The following is a 21,987-nucleotide window of genomic DNA, read 5'->3' as shown; positions in this document are numbered from 1 at the left end:
AGAAAAATGTCTTTTACGTGAATGTTGTTCTCCCTTTCCCAGTGCAGCCACTGTTCAGTTTTTATCTTTTGCTATTCACCAGTAATAGAATAGTTTTAAACATTTTGCTATTAAATGCCACAATAAGAGCAAAATGTTTTAATATACAAAACACCATGTTCTTTTCTGACAGTTCAGATGCATCTCAAAATGTGTAAAGAGCAGATGGAAAGTAGTCTATTCGAATGGACACATTCGCTCTAAGTGCTAAGTACAAAACACGTTGAAATAAAGCGTAATGCGTTTGAATGTCACTGAGCTTGGCATAGTGCAGAGGCACCTGGAGGCTTTATACAGCCATCGTACTGCCAGAAAGGAAACACATTCCATGTACTTCACAAAGAGCAGTACATTTTTCCCAGGTTTTGTGTTTCCCTGTCTCTACACACAGAGTACCATAAAATCGTTTGAGTTGGAAGGGACCTTTAAGGACCATCTGCTTCAACTTTCTGCAACGAACAGGGATGCCCACAGCTCCATCAGGTGCTCAGAGCTCTGTCCCCCTGACCTTGGGTGTCTCTAGCGATGGAGCATCCACCACCTCTCCAGGCAACCTGCACCAGTGCCTCACCATCCTCCCACTTCTTCCTTTTGTCCAATCTAAATCTCCCTTCTTTTAGTTTGAAACCATTTCCCCTTGTCCTATCGCAACAGACCCTAATAAAGCATAAAATCATAGAACCACCAGGGTTGGAAAAGACCTCCAAGATCATCCAGTCCAACCATCCACCTATCACCAGTATTTCCCAACTAAACCATGTCCTTTAGTACAACATCTTGAACACACGTCCCTTGAGTATGGGTATGGGTACGTCTCCTTTTTTCTTATAGCCCCTCATGTCATTCAGTTCAACCCGCTGTTAATTTCTAATTTCAGATAAATCCCTTGCATGTCCTGTGCTTCCCAAAGCACAGAACAGTTAAATGTTTCAAGCATGCATTTGCCTCGGTCAGGCTGGGATGCCCTCTCAAAGCAAAATACTGCCCTTAACTTCAGCAACGTCTGTCATAAGACTCTGAATGTGAAAGGTGACATAAATATAGTGCTGCCATTTAAAAAGGATAACAAATTCCTTTGAAAACAGCTTCCATTTCTTTCGCCTTTCTTCCCCTTGCTGTTTCATCGCGGCCCGCTACCTGCTGCTTGTCCTAATAGCACGAGGCCCCAGGCTGCCCGAGCCTCTGACCTGCTGCAGCTGCTAGGGCTGGATTAGGACTTAAGGAAAGCAGAACGCTAACTGCTTAAATAGATCTAAACCAAACCTATTCAGCTGCCCGGAAAATGTGGGGTTTTTATTCTTTTTTTTTTTCCCCCAAACGTACACTTGAAATTTCAGCTAAACACATGCTGAATTGCAAATGTCTAAACCTTATAGCCCATCAAATCAGAACTGAATTTAGCTTAATGACATTCTCAGCATGAATAGTATGGATCTGAACTATATCTAGTTTTCTGTGCTCAGGCATGTTAAATCCTAAAGTTATGTTAACACAGTACTGGGAATTTCACTTTTAAAATTAAATAGGTATAAAAAAATGTAAATACTGAAGTACCTGAAGAGCAGATCTAATTCCATACATATTTCTTTAAAATTATTTGTGTGGAAGGGGGTTATTTGAATGTAATTTCTTGGAGCTTGTCTTTTTAACAACAATTGAGAAATGTGTGGTGGCTTTCATAGCATTTGGATGGCAAAGTTCATGCTTTGCTGTGGCTTTCTTTGAAGACTTGCTGATAGCACAAAGGTTAGGAGGCCCTCAATACATGAGCTTTATTGAAATTCCATGGTGCCACAAATATTTGTCCTTCATTCAGCTTTCCAATTACGCAGTGCGTTTTCCAGTTTTAAGAACAAAATGTACTTTAGCTTTTTTTTTCCCCTTCGAACAATACTTAAAATGAAAGATTCTTTCTTTCAGATCTCTGTAGCTTCTTCGCTATTATGCATTTTCCTTGAAATAACCTTGCTTAGCTTCAGACCCATTATAAAATATGCATCTCTGCCAGTAAAGCGTGCCAAAGTACAACATTTTTCTCTGTGTTCACTCCTCAAGCACATGGATAGATATTTTTCATACTGTTATATGATGTGGTTTTTTTTGTTTGTTTGTTTTTCTTTTTTTTTTTTTTTCTTCTGAGGGCATAAGTGAGCTCCAGCTGACACATACGCCTTGCACTTGCTTCTTAGGATAAGGTTCAGTGCACTTCCTACAGCAGTGACCTCTTTACTCTCCTGAACTTGTCATACAAGAATACCTCTTGTTAGAGGGTTACAAATACAGATACCAAATGTTAGGTCTCTACCTTAAACATTAAGTTTAAGACATTAAATCTTCCAGACCCCTGAAGAATTAAAGCCATTAGGAATGTGCTGAAATCAGACTCTCGATGGGAATCGTAAGTGCATAGAAAAAAACCAAAACAGTTAAGCAATCTGATATTCCCTCAAAAGTCCTCTGAATTCAGCAAATAACGTACCTCCAGCACTGCAACGATTTCCAGCTTTATGCTCAAACTATCTTCCACAGAATAACACTGCCGACTGCAGTAGATCAAGAATTTATTATATAACTTTGTTTTTTCTGCTGCTCACACACTACTTACTGAACATCTAAATTGTTGTTTAAATGTTGGTCATTTTGGTGACAAATTTCCTTACAACCCTTTTCTGTGCAGAGGAAACATTTCCCCTCTGTTCGGGGTAACTTCTGACACCTGTTAGTGCTCACTGAACACAGAATCATGAAGGTTGGAAAAGACCTCTCAGATCCCCAAGTCTAACCACTGACCCACCCTCACCATGCCCACTGGCCACTGCCCTCAGTGCCATATCTCCATGGTTCCTGAAGCCCTTCAGTGATTGTGACTCCACCACCTCTCTGGGCAGCCTGTGCCAATGCCTCACCATTTTTTCTGAGACTAAATTTTTCCTACTACCTAACCTGAACCTACTTTGGAGCAACTTAAAGACCTCTTGCCCTATTGCTGTTACCCAGGAAAAGGGAACAATCCCCACCTAAACACAGCCTCATTTCTGGTCGTTGTAGGAGCAATGCCAAATGCCAAGTAAAGAGAGATGATCACCAATTATCCATGAGATAACTTTGATGGAGGGATGGGCAAGGTGTTTAGTATTACAAACCACATTTGTAATTAGTCTTCCACTTCAAAAGCATGCACTTACACACAGGCACACTCAGAACTGAAACAAAATGATCATGTTGGCACTGCATTACTAATGTGATACCTGTTTTTATACTGCACAATTGGTTGTTGGATTAAACTGCTTGTGAAAATCAGTAACGAGTACCGAACTCAGCGCTTGAGCTATTTGTTTTTTCTCATGCTTTACTCTTTCTGTGCTTTTTGCAGTGCAGTGTGACCCACCGTGTGAGCATGGAGGAACTTGTGTAGCTCAGAACACTTGTTCTTGTGTCTATGGATTTGTTGGTCCTCGATGTGAAACAAGTACGTACAAATTCTTTGAACCTTCTCTCCTCCTTACATGTTTGAGTTTATATAAAATGATAAGGCACAAAAAAGCCTTTTCATCTTCCTGTATTTCCCTCTAAAATGCTGACTGAATACAGCAAGGAAATCAAAGCGTAATATTTTGTAGGAATACAGCAGCTGAACTATTTCAGCGCACATATTCACCAGCAACATAGCTGTATTATGTAAAAATATGTACATCTGTGTCAACATATTCTACATAAAATTGCCTCCAGAAAAACAAACAAGGAAAAAACTCCATGTTATTTATAGCAACATTTATGAAATGTGAGGTTGTGGGAGTGAATGCAGTAATAGTGATTGTGAGAACATAAAAAGGCCATGCCAATTAGCCTATTTGGATAATGTTATTGTGCAAAACAAGTCATGAAAGAGGTTTTATACATAGAAAATATATTCAATGTCTGGGGAAAAAATCAGCTTTCAAACTGTTTCATATAAGTTGAATGGTGAAACAAATGCAGTTGCATTACAGATCTTGCAGCTGACTTAAGTATCAGGTTGCCACTGACAGGAACATAATTTTATCTGTGAGCCAAGGTAGCTTGAATACTTCAAGATCAAAGAATTTTAGATGCAAGACTTCTGATGGAAAGAATGAGCAAAAAGAGAAAGAAAACCAAGGGAAGGGACAGAATCGTCCCTCGGTTTACCTTTCGGACTAAAACAATTAGTTATTTGCTGTAATTGAGCACCTTTATGATCCACATCAGTATAACTGATAACATATAATAATAATAAATTAATTAATAAATAATAAATTCCTTCCTGTGCTTTCCAGTGGTGTGTAACAGGCATTGCCATAACGGCGGGGTCTGTGTGTCGCCGGATGAGTGCAAATGCAGAAGTGGATGGAGCAGCCCTTCCTGTGAGATAGGTAAGCTGTTAGAAACCATTGGTCACTCCTTTTTTTCTGTGCCTGAAATCCATGTGATTTGTATAATTCAGCAGTCAGAGCGGGAACTGCTTGAGAAACTGAAATGTAAGAAGAGCAGTAGACATAGTAAAGGGCAAAGCCTCAGGAGGCCTTGAAATTATGTGAGTATTCATACGTTTTGCTGTTTAGCTAAATCTCAGGTCACTTACAGGAAAGCCACAAGCAGAATCTTTGTGCATCTTTTTTTAAGCTCATGTGACGCTGGAATTTATCCTTAGTGTGAAAATAAAGTTCTTCACCATGTCAGCAGTTTCAACCTTGGGAAGCTTGATAGTTTCTGCAATGAGCATAATTATCAGTTGAGATTTTGGCTTTATATTGACTTACATTCTCAGTGGAAATGCTTCAAAAAATCACCATGGCCATGGACATGAACTCGCTCTGCATTGGCATTGTCCACGCAGAGCTCAAAGAAGAAGTCCTGTCCCACGGTCCCAGTGCCTTGGTGGCAGTGCTCTGGATCAACGCAATTCCCTTGTTTCATTGCTTGTAGCCCTACACTTTTCTCTCAAGGTTAGGAGAAAGAATGGTTTGGCTTTCGGTGATTTGTAACAGGATACAATAAAATCTGAGCTTCAAAATAGAGACTATATGGAGACAGAAATAGGAGGGCTGACTAAGCTAGGAAGACAATGCAAGCAGGTCAGCATGACTTCTGCTGCTAAGTTAGTAGCTATAGTTGCCACAGTTCTAGTACTGTATAGTCTAAGGAAGAAAAATGAATCAAAAGAAGGGAAGTTATCAGAAGCCTGCCTATTAACCAAGGTTTTTTGGTCTATTTCTTGGATCCAGTTTTGCTATTCCAGAAGATGGCTTGTAACAGTGTAAGACAGAACAAAAGTAGGTTTAGAAGGGGAATTTAACCACCCTCTTCCCCTGATAACTGTAAGATATTTAACTGCTCCTCCTGGCTGCACTTAATACATGCAAAAACACCTACAAAACGTGCACTCAGGGAAAAACCATCACAACAGTCAGCACAAAATGCCAAGGTAAGGCCCAGAATTAGGTACCTATTATCAGTCAGGATTGATAGCCCTGAACCCTATTAGAATAGCTGTAGCTAAGACTTTCATCCCATGGCCAAAGTACAAAACGCTGGAGTACACATGCTTTCCTCTCAAGGCACAGCCACTATAGCACTCACCTGGGACAAGCCATGCAAAACTGAAATATGAAAAGAAGGAAGCATGAGAAGTATCTTAATCAGTGCCAGACCTCAAAGCTAGAGGCAATCTGCCTTTCCCATGGCAAATATTAATGACTAAGACACTTTCAGCTCACATTACCTCTGCTGGCAGGTGAGGGATGTCATCTTCACATCCTTCTCCCTGAGATTTTTCTAAATGACAGACCTTTTGAGGACACATAAACTGGCCTAGCTAAGATCCAGTGTAAATGATTGGGATTGCCACTAGCTATTCAGGTTCCCCCTATCTCCTCCTTTTCCTGCCAGAGATTACTCTCCTTGCATTTTGCATATGTGAACTGGCAACAGGATTATTCTTTGTGATGGAGACAGGATTATTCTAAAGGTAGGACAAGCAGCAGCAACAGAGGTGGTTATTTTCAACCCAAAACAGCAGATTTGGAGTTTGTTTGTGTGACAATACCTTAAATGAAAGAATACCATCCCCAGCTCTCCAGCACAATTTTGCGTGTGCTAGGCAGAGCGTTCCATGGATACTGTTGGGCTTTCCTTCCTAAAGAGTTTTTACAGATGGAAATATAAACACTGACAGAGTGTGGACATCTGTGAACTAGCTGGGACAAAGAGGGAACTAATCCAAATTTACCATTAGCAATGAACAAAGTCCATTTTGACTACTTAAGCGATTGCTGCTTAGTCAGAATAGCCTCTCATCTAGACTACAATTTCACTTTTTTCTCTCTCCAAATTGACATTTTATTTCTCCTTTAGTTCTTCTGAAACATTTTAGTGACACTTAATTTATTTAAGCTTAAATTTATTTAATTTATCTAATGGGCTATTCTGTAAGACACTAAAAGACAAAAGGGATAGAAGGAGAAAGTCTGTTTTAAAGTGCCACTCTATAATAAAATCTGCACAATCGTCCTTATCCTCCACACAGCAACTTCCCAACTGAAATAGTTCACAGCTGAAATACCTTTTTTTTTTTCCCTACAGTCAGGTACTTGCCACGTAGAAATATGTCAGACAGCCTTTAATTCCTAATGCCTGTTATATCATCTATAGTAATAACAGATAAATAAACAGGCAAAGCCAGTGGCTTTGTTGATGATACATGAGCCAATATGTTTGTGGGAACTGGCATTTAAATGAGGCAGAACAAACAGAGGTTTTGTGGTGCATACCTATTCAGCTTCCCTGAAATGCCACTCAGCTCTGCTGCACTCAGACAAAGCAGCAAATGGCCAATATCTCTTTTCCAGGTTATCCAGACTGTTTGCAGTGTGGCTGGATTTTGTTACCCGGGGATCGAGGGTGGTCAGGATACCAACGTAAAAGCAAACAAGCTGAGCAAGCCAAAGGAAGATATCAGAAATAAACTATTAAATAATATTTTGTTTCATCCCTATAGCTATGCTAAAACACCATTGAAATGCACCCACTGTGATGACAATGAATAAATGCCACAGCCCATCTGACCAGCAAGGATCGTGTGAAATTTATCACAGCATTGCTAGCGATATTAATTCTAATGACGTGTGCAGCAGCAAAAGAGCACCTAGTGTAAAGGTTCAGAGTGATAAGAGATTAATAAATTTATCTTACATTCACATACAGCTGTGTGCAACCCTGTGTGCTTAAATGGAGGAATCTGCGTGCGACCAAATACTTGCACGTGTCCTTATGGTTTCTATGGGCCCCAGTGCCAGAGAGGTAAGCAAGTTCTATTCATCATGTTGATAAAGGATTCAGGATTAAAACATAAACTGCAGCCTACATCATTGCCTGCCCCCACACACAGTATATCGAGAGATTTGCCTTGTCATAACTCCCTGCATGTTTTGTGTATATTGTGGTCTGTCGTAAATCTGCATTAAAGTCTTCTTAACGGTACTGTGAAGAAGCAAGCACCTATTTAGGATGGCATTAATGATAACTAAACAATTAATCTAAAGCTATTTGAAGCCAATTCTATCACTGATGAGCATCTGGTCAATTAAACTTTAAAGTACGGCTCAACTTTGTTCATTTTGCATTCTATAGTGGGCATTAAGAGTGTTTCAGAGCCAGATGATGATTTTTCTTCAGATGGGCCTCCACGTATCACCTGCTCGACCATCCTAACATGTTGTGGATGGGAGACTTACACAGGATTTCTTCAGGTCTTTGCTCAAATATCTGATCAAATATCACACAGCCTAATTTTTTTGTAGGACCTGGTTTTGAATCCATCTCCTAAGCAGGAGAACTATAATCTGAGGCTAATGATGTTACATAAGTCAAACGAATCATAGAATCATTAAAGCTAGAAAAGACCTCTAAGATCACCAAGTCCAAGCCCAACCCACCTCATCATGCCCACTAACCATGTCCCTCATTGTCCCATCTCCACAGGTCTTGAACACCCCCAGGGATGTTGACTCCACCCCCTCTGAGAAACAATTTTTCCTAATATCCAACCAGAGTAAATCCTCTTAACTACCCATTCGAACAAGCACAACAGACATGAGGAAAAAACTTATGTTTAGGGCTCAAATAGCTGAAAGATACCTGCATTGAGCTTAGCTTTAAAACTCCCTCCCAAGTCCGGAAATATAAATACATTCTTATTACCAAATGAACTATTTCAATATTAAATGTTTATCTCTCTTTCTCTGCTTTGTTTCCCTGGAGTTCCTACACGAATGCAATCCTTTTTTGCAAGTGAATGATTAATGACAGTAGAGCTTGCTGGAAGCTCTTTGTTTTTGTGATGATAGCAGGGAAAGAGAGAAGGAAAAATTATGCAGACTCTGTAACTTAATGATTCTTCTCTTAACGTTCAACACAGAAAGTGCTTTTCAACATCTAGTTGATTTGGATAGTGGCTGGATGCTGAAAAAAAGCAAAGCCCTTCCTCCAGCTTCATTGAGGAAGGGGGAAGAACAGCGCCAAAACAAAGATATCAAATAACAAACACTGATATTTCAAGGGCAGCTGCTCTTGGAGAAGCCCTTTATTTAGAACTAAAATCCAAGGAGGTTCTCTGGGATATTCCCACCACTTAGCTTCAGGTATCTAAAAGAGATTAGGTGTGAGGAGTTGTGTCCCACATTTGTTCCACAAACCAGAGAGAACTAAGATCTCAGCTGGGCATCAGCCTGAATTACCCTTTGGAGAGACATCTTCTTTACCTCAAATAACCAATAAGCCTCTGCAGACTGTTCTCCCAACACCCACACCTCAATAAAGGGCAGATATTTAGGTGATATTGACACCTGCTATGGTTTCAGTGCAACAAACTTTTCCCTTTTCTCTAGCTGTCTGCATTCCTCCTTGTAAGAACGGTGGCCACTGTGTTCGAACCAACGTGTGCTCCTGTACTGAGGGCTACACTGGGAGAAGATGTCAGAAAAGTGAGTTACAAACTTCCAACGTTCTCTAAAACTAAACAGTTTTTCTTCCTTTTGTACAAAGTCAGTGGAATATTTATTCTCACTGATCTTTATTTTCACCGTAGCAAATAGAGTACTATAGACCTGTTCACTGGAACCGGTTGCCCAGAGAGGCTGTGGATGACCACTCCCCAGAAACATTTAAGGCCAGGCTGGATGGGGCTGTGAGCAACCTTGTCTATAGGGAGGTATTCCTGGCTTTAGCAAGGGTTTGGAACTACAGTCTTAAAGGTCCCTTCCAACCCAAACCATTCTATGATCCTTTGATTCTATGACTCTATGTTAGGTCTTGCACCAACCTGTTAATTAGAATAGCACTATCTCAGGTCAATGTGGGCAGCAGAATGTTTTGCTAGAGTCCTTAAATATTTCATGCATTCAGAGTGAGTAATTCTCATTGTATTTGGAGATGAATTAATTATTCTGCACTAAAGATTTTGAGGAGAAAAAAAAATAAAGCCAAAGGCAGAGCAGCAGAGAACCTTAAAAATATTGGAATCTCATACTAATTATACCATGCCTTGCTTTTGCTCTTGTTTCTGAAAACTCCCTTTCCACCTTAGCATCGGTATTCATATTCTATTCTTTTAATGGAAAAATAGGGGTTTTTTGCACTTTTGCAAGTAATATTGCTCAACAATTTCTGTCACTCAGAGAGTCTAGGATGTATATAGGAAAAGTTTATTATTATTATTATTATTATGTCTTAACCAGTTTGAAGTTGGCAAAAGTGGAGCTGCGAAAACAACCATTCTTGGCAGGAACAGTCTGTATGTTTCCAGAGCACTTTATGTCTCTCACATACAAAGAAAAAAGCTGGTAAAAAATTCCTTCCAGCAACAAAAGCCCCACACCACAGCTCTCCTCTCCTTCAACAGAAGGAATCACGATGCACAGCTCTGCCTGGCTGCAGAGGATACAATTGAATAGTCTTTTCTGGCAGAAAGAAGCTGGAGGGAAGAAAGGAGGAAAAAAGCACATGTTTGGCACTTTGTTTTTGAGGTTAGAGAACATTAGAAAAAGTGTTGTTTCCTGCTCTGAACATACTACCACATCTGAAGACAGATCAAAGAGAAAGAGTTGATCATGACTGCAGCCCAGCAAAGCACTCCCCTAAACACTTCCACTGCTTCCAACCCACTGAGCGCTTCTAAGCTTATGAAGCTTTCTGTTGCCTGCCTTGGTACAATCTTTTGTGGCAAAGCTTCCTGAGATGGTGAAAATATTTTTGTGCTGTTTAATCTGAGCCTCCATTCCTCTTTCACAGCCAGGATATAATCTGTTTTATTTAGCTTCATGTTATAAGAACTTAAAGAAAGGCACTGGGTCCAGGATGAATGAAGAGAAACTAGAAAACAAAGGCTACTATTTGCTTCCTGACTTAATAGATGAAAAAAAGTTGAGTATATTTTATATTTTTTTCCTGTTTACAATCAACCGTACAGGAACTGATAGCAGGCTACATAGAAACCAATAGGATGTTCACAGCTCTTCGTAGCAAGCAGTTGCTTTTACACCTCTATGCCTTTGCATCGCTAGCATACGAACTAGTTTCTCTACCAGAGGATCCAGGTTTCTCCTCTCCCAGACACATGAGGGTCTGGAGGCCACACAGCAGCAGTAAACCTCAGCTCAAAACCTTTCCAACCAACAGAGAAAACAACTGGACACACCACTCAGACGTGGCCCTCAGCCACACTTCAGAATTCAGACACCAGAGGCTCTTTGAGCCTTTTGACCATGTGGTTTTATGTACAATTTAGCACGGACATGATTGGTCAGCTGACATACTTGGCATACATTTAAGGATTAGAATTATATAGCCATATATTATGAACTTATTCACACAGGCAAATTAAAAAGTGGAAAACAAATTCCATTACCCAACGCATTTTCCTTAACACAGAGGAAAAAGTACCACAGAATCATAGAATCATACCACAACGCTCATACTAAGTTCCAAAGAGTTAATATAGCATGTAGCTCTTTTGCAGCATCACTAACTGCACTTGTACCTATACTTAAGAGTTACCAGACAGCGATGATGCATAATGACAACAGAAGAACAATTCTAACCAGTTCTTTGAGCACTTACCCCTTGGATATTTTGGCATTGTTCTCACTACTTTTAGGCATTTCTCTTTCCTTCATAAATCTCTTCTGCACGGACAGACAAACAAAAGCTTCTGTTTGCTTTTGGCAGCTTCAGACTGTCAACTGGAGGAGACAGTTAAACCTAAAAGTTGTGGCAGCCAACCAAAGATAGGTTATTCCTAAACCAAGCCCAGATTCGCTACTGGTTTATTTTAAATGTAAAGCAACATGCCTTAGGATGTTCACATCCATCCCTGTACAGCTTGGTGTTGCTGATACTTTGCCTGGCAGCTGTGCAGTCGCAGGGCAGAGTGGGAGCTCCATGCCTTCACTATTCAGCCTTAATCATCTTTGCTTCCTCGGTGAGCAGAGAAAGGCATTCAGCCTGAAAGTTTGTGCTTGTTCTCTATGTAAATAAACATCACCTCCAAAGAGGCGTAAATCAACCCAGTCTGATTGGCTGCCAGCTAAAATATAAGGCTTTGCCTGGTGTGTTTGCTGATAAATAACTGCCTGGTGATTATGCAAACCAGACACCCACACCCAGGATGGGAGGGTGTCAGAGCTGACAAGGAAATGTGTAGTTATGCATCAGCAGTCGTACAACCTTGCGTCCTCACTTGCTGCGCGTTGTTTTCAATACAATCGGTCTTGTTGAGCATAAGGAGGCAAATGCTGACAGCACTTCAAAATGAAATATATTTCTGGATCAACTTTGCATCAAGAAAACATACTCTGCTTCAGTAATAAGGAAAAGCTATTTGTCTGTGGTTTAAAATTCCTTTTTGATGAAAACGCACAGCTGTAGCTTGGAATTTCACTGATTTCATGAGACTCTAACACTACGCTCACACAAATTCCCAACACGTTCTTACAAACATTAAAAGCAAATAGATCAAATGTTATGTATATCACACACATTTTCGTTGGACTGCTTTATAAATAACTTTTTCTAACGAGGCTGATAAAAGCTGAGTTCACTTTTCATATGAAGGATCGGAGTGAAGAAAAGGAGAGAAAAAGAGATTCGCGGGACCCCAGGTTTATCCCTCCCTCTGTTGCTAGTGAGATCATCTCCGAGCAAAAAGGCAAGCCACAGCTCCCTCTGGAGCTTATCAGCAAGCAAAGGGCACAGGAGAACAGGGCTGAATTCCTCTTCCTCTCAGCTGCAGAATACCAAGCAAACCTCAGCCTGTCCTGCAGGCCCAAGCCCTCCTGCCCTCCTCAGCTGGACGGGTTTAGAGAACAGCTTCAAACAGAGGCTGCATCCCTGCTCACAGCTGTTCTACACTATCAGACCCATTCAACACTGGGAGTTTGCAGATTGCATTTCAAAGACAGTAGATAATTATTTCTCCGCTTCTACAATTCCTGCAGGCAGGATTTATAGCCAGTACACAGCATGCAGCATAACTCTATTTCATTCTTTTAGCTCTAATTTCTTCTCACTCCTCCCCTTTTCTCTTTACTTCCCAGCACCATGAGAACTTTACTTGTATGAAATCTAGAAACTAACAAAATTGGAAATGTGAACACCAGGTTTCAAAGGGAAATTTTGCTAAGCAATGTCACAGTGAAAGTCACTGGCTTCCTGAATTCCAGCCCTCCCATACCACATTGCTCACATTTCCTTGTGAGTTGCATAAGCAGGAAGCTTTACTGCTCAACAAATTACACTTCTATTGAGTTATCATCTTAACAACCGGCAGTATATTCTCTGGTACATCCACACTGAGTAGGCAGATTGCCTCAAGCTGTCCAAAATCAGCGAGTTTGCAGACAAGAGCTCCAGCATCCCTCCCACACAGCTGAGCAGGGAACAGCCCCTGTGCCTAATTCAATGAACGGAGCCATCATTAGCCTCAGACCTGCTTTTCTCATGTCAAGGATGTGCTCATAAGCAACAACGATTTGGCCAAGGTTTCTGGATGGCCAGTGTCCTCAGCAAGTGAGTGTTTGGAAATAAGTTAACAGCTGCTCATGTAGAGAGGCTCATAACTGATGCAAACTGCACTAGTTGTGCTGACAGCAATAGAAGGATTGGCAGGTTTGCTTGCTGAGTAGGTGCAAAGTCTGGGGACATACGAAAAGGAAATACTGGTCTCAGTTCTTACTTGATTTTGGAGCTTGCGTAACAGAATAGGCTGTATTAGATGTCATCTTTCTTCCTTGGGCAAGATATACAACAGAAGATGAAGAAAAAAATATTCAGGACTACTACTGTCTTTCCCATTCTGCTGAGCATAAACAGATCTGTGTAATTTGCATGGGGTGAATGGGGTGAACTCTGACTTCCCAGAGACAGAGAGAGCGCCAAACTGGAGACAGTGGCTCAGGGGATGGTCTGGCTGTGGTCTGCACTCAGAGCTCTTCTCTCTGTTCTCTTACAAAGAATATGACATAAAGCCATTAACCAGTCTTTTATCAAAGCTATGTTTTGTTCACATACAAGTAGCTGGTGCATTTATTTTAACAGGAGCTTTGAGCACATGCAGTTATCTCTAAATTTATTTTTCAGAAAGAGAACAAGAATGTATTTGGGTAAGAACTGAATATATATCCCAAGTAAGAAGTAAAGAAGCCTTATTAAATTTTTATTCATTCCTTAAGAAAAACATTCCCAGACTACAGAATGATTTTTGCAGGAGTGGAGAATCTGGGGTTTGGGCCAATATTTCTTTATTTGTACTTAAATGCACTAAAGAAATGTGTCTGATTTGCTGCTGTATGTAAATGCATACTTAAATAGCAGGGATTCCTGAATTGACACATTTCTCTTTGCCGTAGGATTCCACGTGAGGATGAGTGGCTTTTCCATGAATTTGGGGGCTTATTTCTAATTAAAATATTTTTTTTAATGTCTTCTCTTAAAAAAAAAGGGGTGTAAAATCTACCACAGGGAAAGTTCTGGAAATTACATTGTCTGCTGGACCACAAAAAGTCCTTGGCAGTACATAGATTCTCACGTTAGACTTAGCCTACTTCCTAAGACAGATAATAGCGCTATGAATAACAGATCAGAGCAGTGCCAAGGCAGACAGCACTTCGTTTCTGGAAGGGCTCCCACCCAAGGCAGGTGCCTTCTGTGGACGAGGTCCTTGCTTCCCAGCTGGCCATCAGCCAGGCCAGGGACCTGCTGTTCTTCCTCTTCTTGGTCTGAAGCTATCTCCCATTTTGCCACAGTTCTTTTCAGTTCCTCTGCCTCAATCTCCCTTTTTACTTCTGCATGGGTGAAAATACACCAACTTGCATCAAGCAAGGGTGGGTTTAGCCCACTCTGAGCAATGAAAGCACGCCATAATGGCAGGTCATAATGCAAGGACTGAAACTGCAGAAACAATCAACGGAGAAAAACAATGTATATGAGAATCCCTTTTCACTTCTTACTCAGGCATGACAAGGAAACAGCTCTAGAGAACAATTTACACACACACCGTAATGGTTCGCTGACCTAATAAAGCACAGAGCATTCCTCAATGAAGAGAAAATGTTACCAAGCGCAAGACCCAAACAAGATGAGAATATAAGTTGTGCTGAGAGTATATTTCGCAATTCCCCACATTAATTATATACTAACAGTCACAAAGATGAGAATAAAGAATAGCAAGACACTTTCAAATTAATAGCATTGCAATCAGACTAAAACCAATTGGTAAAAGAAAAAAGGTTTTGCTAAGGATCTCAAAATCTGCCGGTTCCCAGCAGACTCTACCCCAGATATACCTTATGCACACCTGCATAAGGTATCATTTGTTTGTCAACTGAATGTTTACATCATTCTGAAAGACAAAATACCACGCATCTATCCAAATACCTTAATAGTGCACCTCTAGGAAGAGTTTTACCTGATAAGAGACAACAGGTAAAGGGGGCTCAGAGGGAGAAATATTTCAGTCCAAGGACAGCAGACAATCCCCTATCTGAATTGGAGCAGCAATTCCTTACTTGTTTCCACAGCGTTCTGGGGTTTAAGAGCCTTGCCTACCATGCACTGCCAGAGAATCATTCAGAAATGCAGACAGACAGACCAGGATCCTTTTCTGCTGGCAGAAAAATTGTATTATCTGATGAGAGCGAAGTAACAGCACAGATAGGAGCCCAGTACATTGCACACCAACACGCAGAGCTTGGTCTGGCATCTAAGTAGTTATGCTATCCGGCATCCATTATTTTTCTCATTTTCTTTTCTGATCTAATACCTGAATTAGATTTATTTCCTGCTTTAATAATTCTAAAGGTCTCCCCAGGTACATCAGAGCACACATCAACAAAGACCAGACACAATTAGGCAAGACCCTGGCGTCATACCGCAAGTCTATATGGCCTACAATTTCTCAGGCAATTTTTTTCTTCTGAAATGTGTGCTAGGTAATGCAAACTAACTCTTATTACCAGAGCTGTGTGGTAACGTGAATACATTATCAATGCAAACTGTCACGGCACCCATCACAACTACATTTATAGCTCCCTCTGTGTCTTGTAGTAATTTGTTCTCCTGCACTGCATCCCTCAGAGGTTTCTACAAGATTATTTTTTACTATTCAAAAAGGTAATTTATTGAAGAATTGCTGCGCATCTCTGTTAGAAATACGTGAAGCAAGAAATGGGGCTGAGCAAACCTCAGAATAATTGGTAGTTTGATACAGATAAGGATCCAAATTTTAGAAGAACCTTGCACAAAACTTGTAAATTTCTCATACACTCAAAAAGTTGCTTCTTCTTAAAATTTAATCTAAGGTTATAATTACTGATATTCACTGGGATACATATCTGAAGATGCTTTGCTAAAGCTTGGGTATAAACTTCTTTATTTACAAATCCAAATCGACATAAATGAGGAGTTTCCAAAAAACTCAATCTTTGGAACAACACACATGCCTAAAATTTAATATTTGTAAAACTATTTCCTGGCTGCCCTTGAAACAGAAAAATTAGGACTAGTAATTGCTATTGTCCCAAACCCACAACATGTTTTTTAGTGCTACGTGCAATTGGGACCTCTGTGGCAGCAGATATATAGGTACATCCATCTTGCTAATGATCTGTTGAGCATCAGTTATACCCTCTGAAGTATAGAATGATGTTTTTTACCTCAACTAGTTTCTGGCTACTGTGAGGGCAGCAGAATCCATAAAAGAGTACCCTGAGTTAGAAATTTCCCTTTTTTCACCGATTTTGTGATTCATTTCTTCAAAGGATTAAAGATCATTCAGCAAGATCAACTCTTTATTTCAAGCCCGGAAGCATCCAGCCAACCCCTTCCTTACTGCACTCTGGACAACAGTTCATTTGAGCAACGCTGCTGAGATGCATAACACATCCAGAGAGAAGTGGAACCTTGCTTCCAGTCAATCAATTGAACTGTGCTATTTCATGAAACTGCTGACCTGGCTCTCCCGTTCTCTTCCTATAAAAAAAATCAGCAGCATCCTTACATTTTAAGGCTGCATTCACAAGGTTGCTGCATTCCTGGCACAGATGATCTCCTCCGTTTCTGTGTTTTATCAATAGGTAATGTATATTACCAATAAACATTGGAAAAGGACTAGAAGTGCCAGTTTTAACACAGCAACCAACTGCTTTCACATCTACTGGCTTCATTTTTATTCTCAGCTTGGGTTCTGTCATCTGTATTTTCCTGACAAGACCAGTCGGTGTTATTTTTAAATCTGTCCCATGCTCTGTATCCTTACTGTGCTGTACCTCCCTAGCTACAGCTCTTTGTTTTCGAGAATGTCACACCACATCCAGATAACCACTAAGCAGAAAGGATAAAACGAACATTAAAACAACATGTACACATACAAAAGCCAAAACTGCGACTGATCAAGCAATCCTACTTCTCAAAAGAGCAATTGAGAGAGCAAGTACAAATATACTCTAGGCCCACAGAGAAGTCAGTCTGAAACCAAGACCAGCCTGAAATAAAAGCCATGCCTGTGAAGCACGTACAAATAACAGCACAGGGGTAGTGACTTAAAGGACACATTGAAGTCTATATCTACCAGTAGGTGTTCTTTTGGCCAGTTCTCTGTATTCTTTGTCAGTGAAGATGTAGCCTGATGCATTACCTTAGCTGGCCCACACAGATGTTACTGCCTGAGGCTATTTTCTCTCTTCCATACAAAGGCAGAATGCTTCAGAAACAGGTCAATTTTGTCAGCTTCTACATGGACAAAAAAAAAAAAGTTATCTTGAAAACTACATCTTCTAATCAGCACTGCAGTGTGACACATTGTCTCCTCATCAACAGCTTGGCTCAGGATACAGGATGACAGGTAATTCTTGATTCAGAAAGAAGTCAGGGCACTCATACTGTCACAGAAGGACATGTATGTTCAGCTGCACCACAGGGTACTCCTGAAACATTTCAGAAAATCTCATTTTGCTAAGATTTTGGGAGCCTGATTTAATATCTCCTCTGTTTTGACATTATAAGGGCAGTGATGAAGACATGTGACAAAATTACAAGTTTTTCACTACTTATTGTTATCCATTTCTAGTTAAAAAGGTCCAATAGGGTACTTGCATAGAAAGGTGGCTAGGGTTCAACCTGAAATGTTGTTTATCTGCTAATGGATAGTGAAAAATGAGAGTCTGAAGGAAATATCTAGCTTCTGTTAATCACTGTAGACTGATGAGACTTTTGATTGATATTGTCACCGTTTGAACAAGACATTGCTCTTAATTGCTTATAGTGTATGCAGAAAAGCATATCATAAGCACATCCCTTCACTTTGCACGGATATTTTGCTTCATACTATGCATGCTGCAGAGAATGCCCAGGGAAGTGGCAGAGTCACCATCCCTGGAGGTGTTTAAGAAAAGCACAGATGTGGCACTGAGGGACATAGTTAGCGGGCATGGTGGGGATGGGTTGGCAGTTGGACTAGATGATCCTAGAGTTCCTTTCCAACCTTAAGGATTCTATGATTCTGTGCTTTAAGGGAATGTTTATTATCAATTTATTGTGAGAAGTGGAAAGGAAGACACTGGAACTGTAGGTGTCCGTTGCCGATGCTACTTACATCAGGAGTACCTACTGGATTTTAGAGACAACATTTAACTTTTTTTCCATAGATTTTTAGTAATCTCTGGAAATAATTATTTCGTAGTAAAACTCTTCTCTTTGGCTGACAAAACAGGAGGCTAGCTACCTAGAGGTGAACAGCTAACTGTGGAGTTCCATGATAAAAAGATTTGCACTAAGCACTTCACTGGGTGAGGCCAGCCTAGAGGGGATACACTATACAAAGGGTCACAGGAAATTTTAAGTGATTGTAAGGTTAAAGTGCTCTAAAGCCATCAAAGAGAAATAACTGTACGACAGAAACTTAGCAACTGGTGAGTCCCATTCAATACAAGTGGAACTGCATACATTTTGTACAATGTTCTATGCATTACCTATGTTTTATCTTAATACCTGCTGCCACCTGTTACCTTATCAAATCAACCCTCACCTGAAATACAGCAAGTAATCATGCTTTTACTTTAACCTTCAACACAGGCTTACCTTATCTAACTTCCTAGTTCTAAAAAAACATCATATTATGGAAGTTTTAAATAGTGGCCCTCACACTCTTTATAGAATTGAGTAACACTTATTGCATGCAAAAGCCTGTGCTTCAGTTCTTACTGAAAAGCATGGAAATGCTGACGTTGACACCACAAGGAATGGGATTAGGGCTTTAGTGATATTCGCTGACTGCTAGCAAGCTTGCACTCAGGATACTTGGACAGAACAAGGCTCTCTCCACCCCCAGTGATACGCCCTATCAAACTGCAACAAAGAGAAGACACAAATGTGTTTGCATCCATTCCCTTAAGGCTGGTTCCCAAGTCAGGTGGAAAACATATCAAACCCCTGTTGTCTTTGGGTCAAGATGCTAGGCATTTTTCCCTCTCCTCCCCTTGAAAAAATGTGAGACTTTTCAAAGTCATGCAAACGCCTGGGAGGATTACGATAATTCGATTTGCTCTCCTAGTGTCTGATAATTTATTTAGTTTTCCTGTGAGAGGCTGTAACATTTTTGTTTGCTATTTTGAAATTGGAGCTCCTCCACAGAGACCAAGGAGTGGGACTAGAAAGGATCAGAACTAGTTATAATCAACAAATGCTGAAGTCTGCCTGATGGGTATTGAGATGGAATTGTATTTAAGAAAGTCAAAGAAAGGGAGAACAAGGTAGAGATGTCAGACAGAAAAGGAGGGGAGATAACACTGCATGCATTTACATAAAGTTGCCTTGTGTATTCCCCATCACGTTGAGAAAGTGTCTGCCCAGGAAGGCAGAGAGCCAAGAGTGCCTGTCCAACCAGGTATGGCCCTGAGCTTACATTTCCCACTTAAGTTCTTCTCTTAGTTCTGTTGGAATTGAACTTCCTCGGATTTATTGCCTAAAGTGAAAGATGCTGCAAGCAATAAGCAACATTAAAGAAGTTAGTGCTCTATTTTCATGGTTCCTTGTTCATTTGTAAGGCAGCTGAACAATGAGAGAAATAGATCCCAAGTTGAAAATCTGTTTGAACTGTAATGTTTTACTCAGACCAAGACCAGACCTCCCCTGTTACTTAAAGTTTTACTGAATTACAAGGCAAACTGAGCTGGAACAAGTTCAGTTATATATAAACTAAAAACTAAAACTGAATCAAAAAGTGCAATAGTTAGACTCCCCGTAACTGAAGGAAACATCTGCTGTCACAGAATATCTCAGATACCACAGGAAAAGAGTGCAATGTTTTGTATTAGGTGAAAAGTGCATTAAAAATTTAAAGGACAAAAAAAATTAGAAGCCTCTTTTTGAACAAGTACTACTGAGCTTGGATAGGTTCCACGTTTCTTCTGATCTCCAGATGAAATCCATGGATTTCAGCAATACGATCTTGGGACAGCAGGTCAGCTATGAGGACTTTATGGTCTGTGAGTATCATAAAGCTAAGGGTTATTTGAAATCTAGGTCTGAGATTTATGGTTTGGGATCAGTTTTCTAGATAGTGAATAGCTAAGCTGTTTTATAATTGAAATGAGAAGCAAACACAGCACAATGTAAAACTGGATGTCAGAAGTCTGTTATGGGTGACAAGAGATCAAAAAAAAGGAGAGAAGGAAAAGGGGGGAAAAAAGATGAACTCAGAGTTACAGTTGTCATAACTCCTTAAATTCATCTAGGTTTTGACTGGCGTTGCAGCACTTTTTGAGAGTTCAGCAAGAACTCCAGATCCCTGTTAGCCTTAGTAAGCAGATGCCAAGATTACAGCATGGATCAGGAGAAATGGAGAAAGAAGAAAAAAGAAGATGACAGTTTTAGGGCTTGGGTCCAAGCAGCCCTTATAAGCACGGGTAAGACTGACCTGCCTGAGGGCAGGTCACCATGCTGAGAGACTTGTGAGCTTTGGCACAGAGCAAAATGCAAATGTAGCAGCCAAGTAAGAGCAGCCATGGAGCTCTTATAGCTGCCAGTGCCTCATCTGCACTGAAGGAACAGAGCAAGTGACCAGGACACAAGAAGCCACAAAAACAACAGTTCAGTGCATCACATTCTTCACTGCCATAGATATACTGAGGAATCATCAGAGAATCTAAAACTGCTTATCTAAAGATGCCTGATCATATGGCTAAGAGAGGAACAAAAGATCATTCTCCCACCAGATAACACTGGTTGGTTTTATCTGCATGCTATTTTTTAAACATAATTCCTACTTTGAGGCTCTAGGTGTGCTACACTACTTTCAGAGCTCTGTACAGTGAGATATCCTGAAAACCAGAATTACTACAGCATTAGCATTGAAGACTTGACTTGGTCTTACTGCTGCTGTGCCAAAAGTCATATCACAATCTCCAGGCTAACACAGGTACCATGGTGCTACATTTTAAATGCCAGCCCCCGTGGTGCCTGGAGAAGCTCTGCGTGCAGGTAGAATTGCTGCCGACTGCCGCTAGCAACAATGGGACATTGAAAAATCCCACCGTGCCCCTAAAGCTTAAAAAAGAGCAGAAGCCATTCTACAGAATGTCAGACTCCTCCTGACTTTCATTCCCCAATCTATTTACTAGGTAACACTGCTTTCTTCTCTTCCACTCAGTTATCGAATACAAACACCTTCTTCCATGCTTCTACGTAAAAGGTAAATCATTTCTATTTCTATCATGCCAGCACTGCCATATCTCTAAACTGCACCACCACTCATTCTTACTTCCTCCAGTTACTCTAACATTCAAGGAGAAAGAGTAGATGGGGACTTTGGGTTCCTGCATGTGGCATCTACCTCTATCTAAACATCACAGTCACAGGATTTGCTTTGTTGGGACTGTAGATCTTTGATTTGCCAAAACAGTGAGACTTTACCATGAGATGTTCATAAAGACAGGGTCTGAGAGGAGATGCAGAAATTAGCAATCAGAATTCTAACAAAAAGTCATCAGGTTTCTTCTGGCTGGAAGAATCAACTGGGCATCTTATTCATATGAATGAACATTATAAAAATGTAAGTACTTTAACAAATACTAGTGCAAAAAGGTCACAGAATAATACATCTATTTAGTCTTCAAGTTAGATTGAATGCAAAAAATGTTCCCAAAATTGCATAAAGCCAATCTATCCTTTCTTATCCAAATGTACACCTGAGAATACACTTTTCAATCAGGAAGGAAAAGCTTTAGTAAGTATTTGGTGCGTCCACAGCTGCTACAGAAAAGTTCTTAATGGTTTCCAGAGAATTCTCATGAGTAATGCCTCTCTCTTTTACTAGTGAGGCAACTCATAGGATCATAGGATGGTTTGGGTTGAAGGTACCTTTAAGACCATCTAGTTCCAACC

At 40.4% G+C, this 21,987-nt stretch overlaps 1 protein-coding gene across 3 annotated transcripts in view; it reads left to right on the top strand.

The window, feature by feature from the left end:
* LOC104911838 (von Willebrand factor D and EGF domain-containing protein-like) overlaps nt 1–21,987 on the top strand; it is a 42,182-nt gene that overhangs the window by 6,136 nt on the left and 14,059 nt on the right. For all 3 annotated transcript variants that reach the window (XM_010714019.3, XM_010714018.3, XM_019617322.2), the window contains exons 2-5: nt 3,413–3,508; nt 4,335–4,430; nt 7,261–7,356; nt 8,943–9,038. In XM_010714019.3, the coding sequence (XP_010712321.1) occupies nt 3,413–3,508; nt 4,335–4,430; nt 7,261–7,356; nt 8,943–9,038 (384 nt within the window). The remainder of the gene's footprint in view (nt 1–3,412; nt 3,509–4,334; nt 4,431–7,260; nt 7,357–8,942; nt 9,039–21,987) is intronic.

Source organism: Meleagris gallopavo, chromosome 7 (assembly GCF_000146605.3).
Source record: "Meleagris gallopavo isolate NT-WF06-2002-E0010 breed Aviagen turkey brand Nicholas breeding stock chromosome 7, Turkey_5.1, whole genome shotgun sequence".
Lineage (NCBI taxonomy): Eukaryota > Metazoa > Chordata > Aves > Galliformes > Phasianidae > Meleagris > Meleagris gallopavo.
The sequence above is the reverse complement of the archived record's forward strand: the minus strand, read 5'-3'. Positions and strand labels throughout refer to the sequence as shown.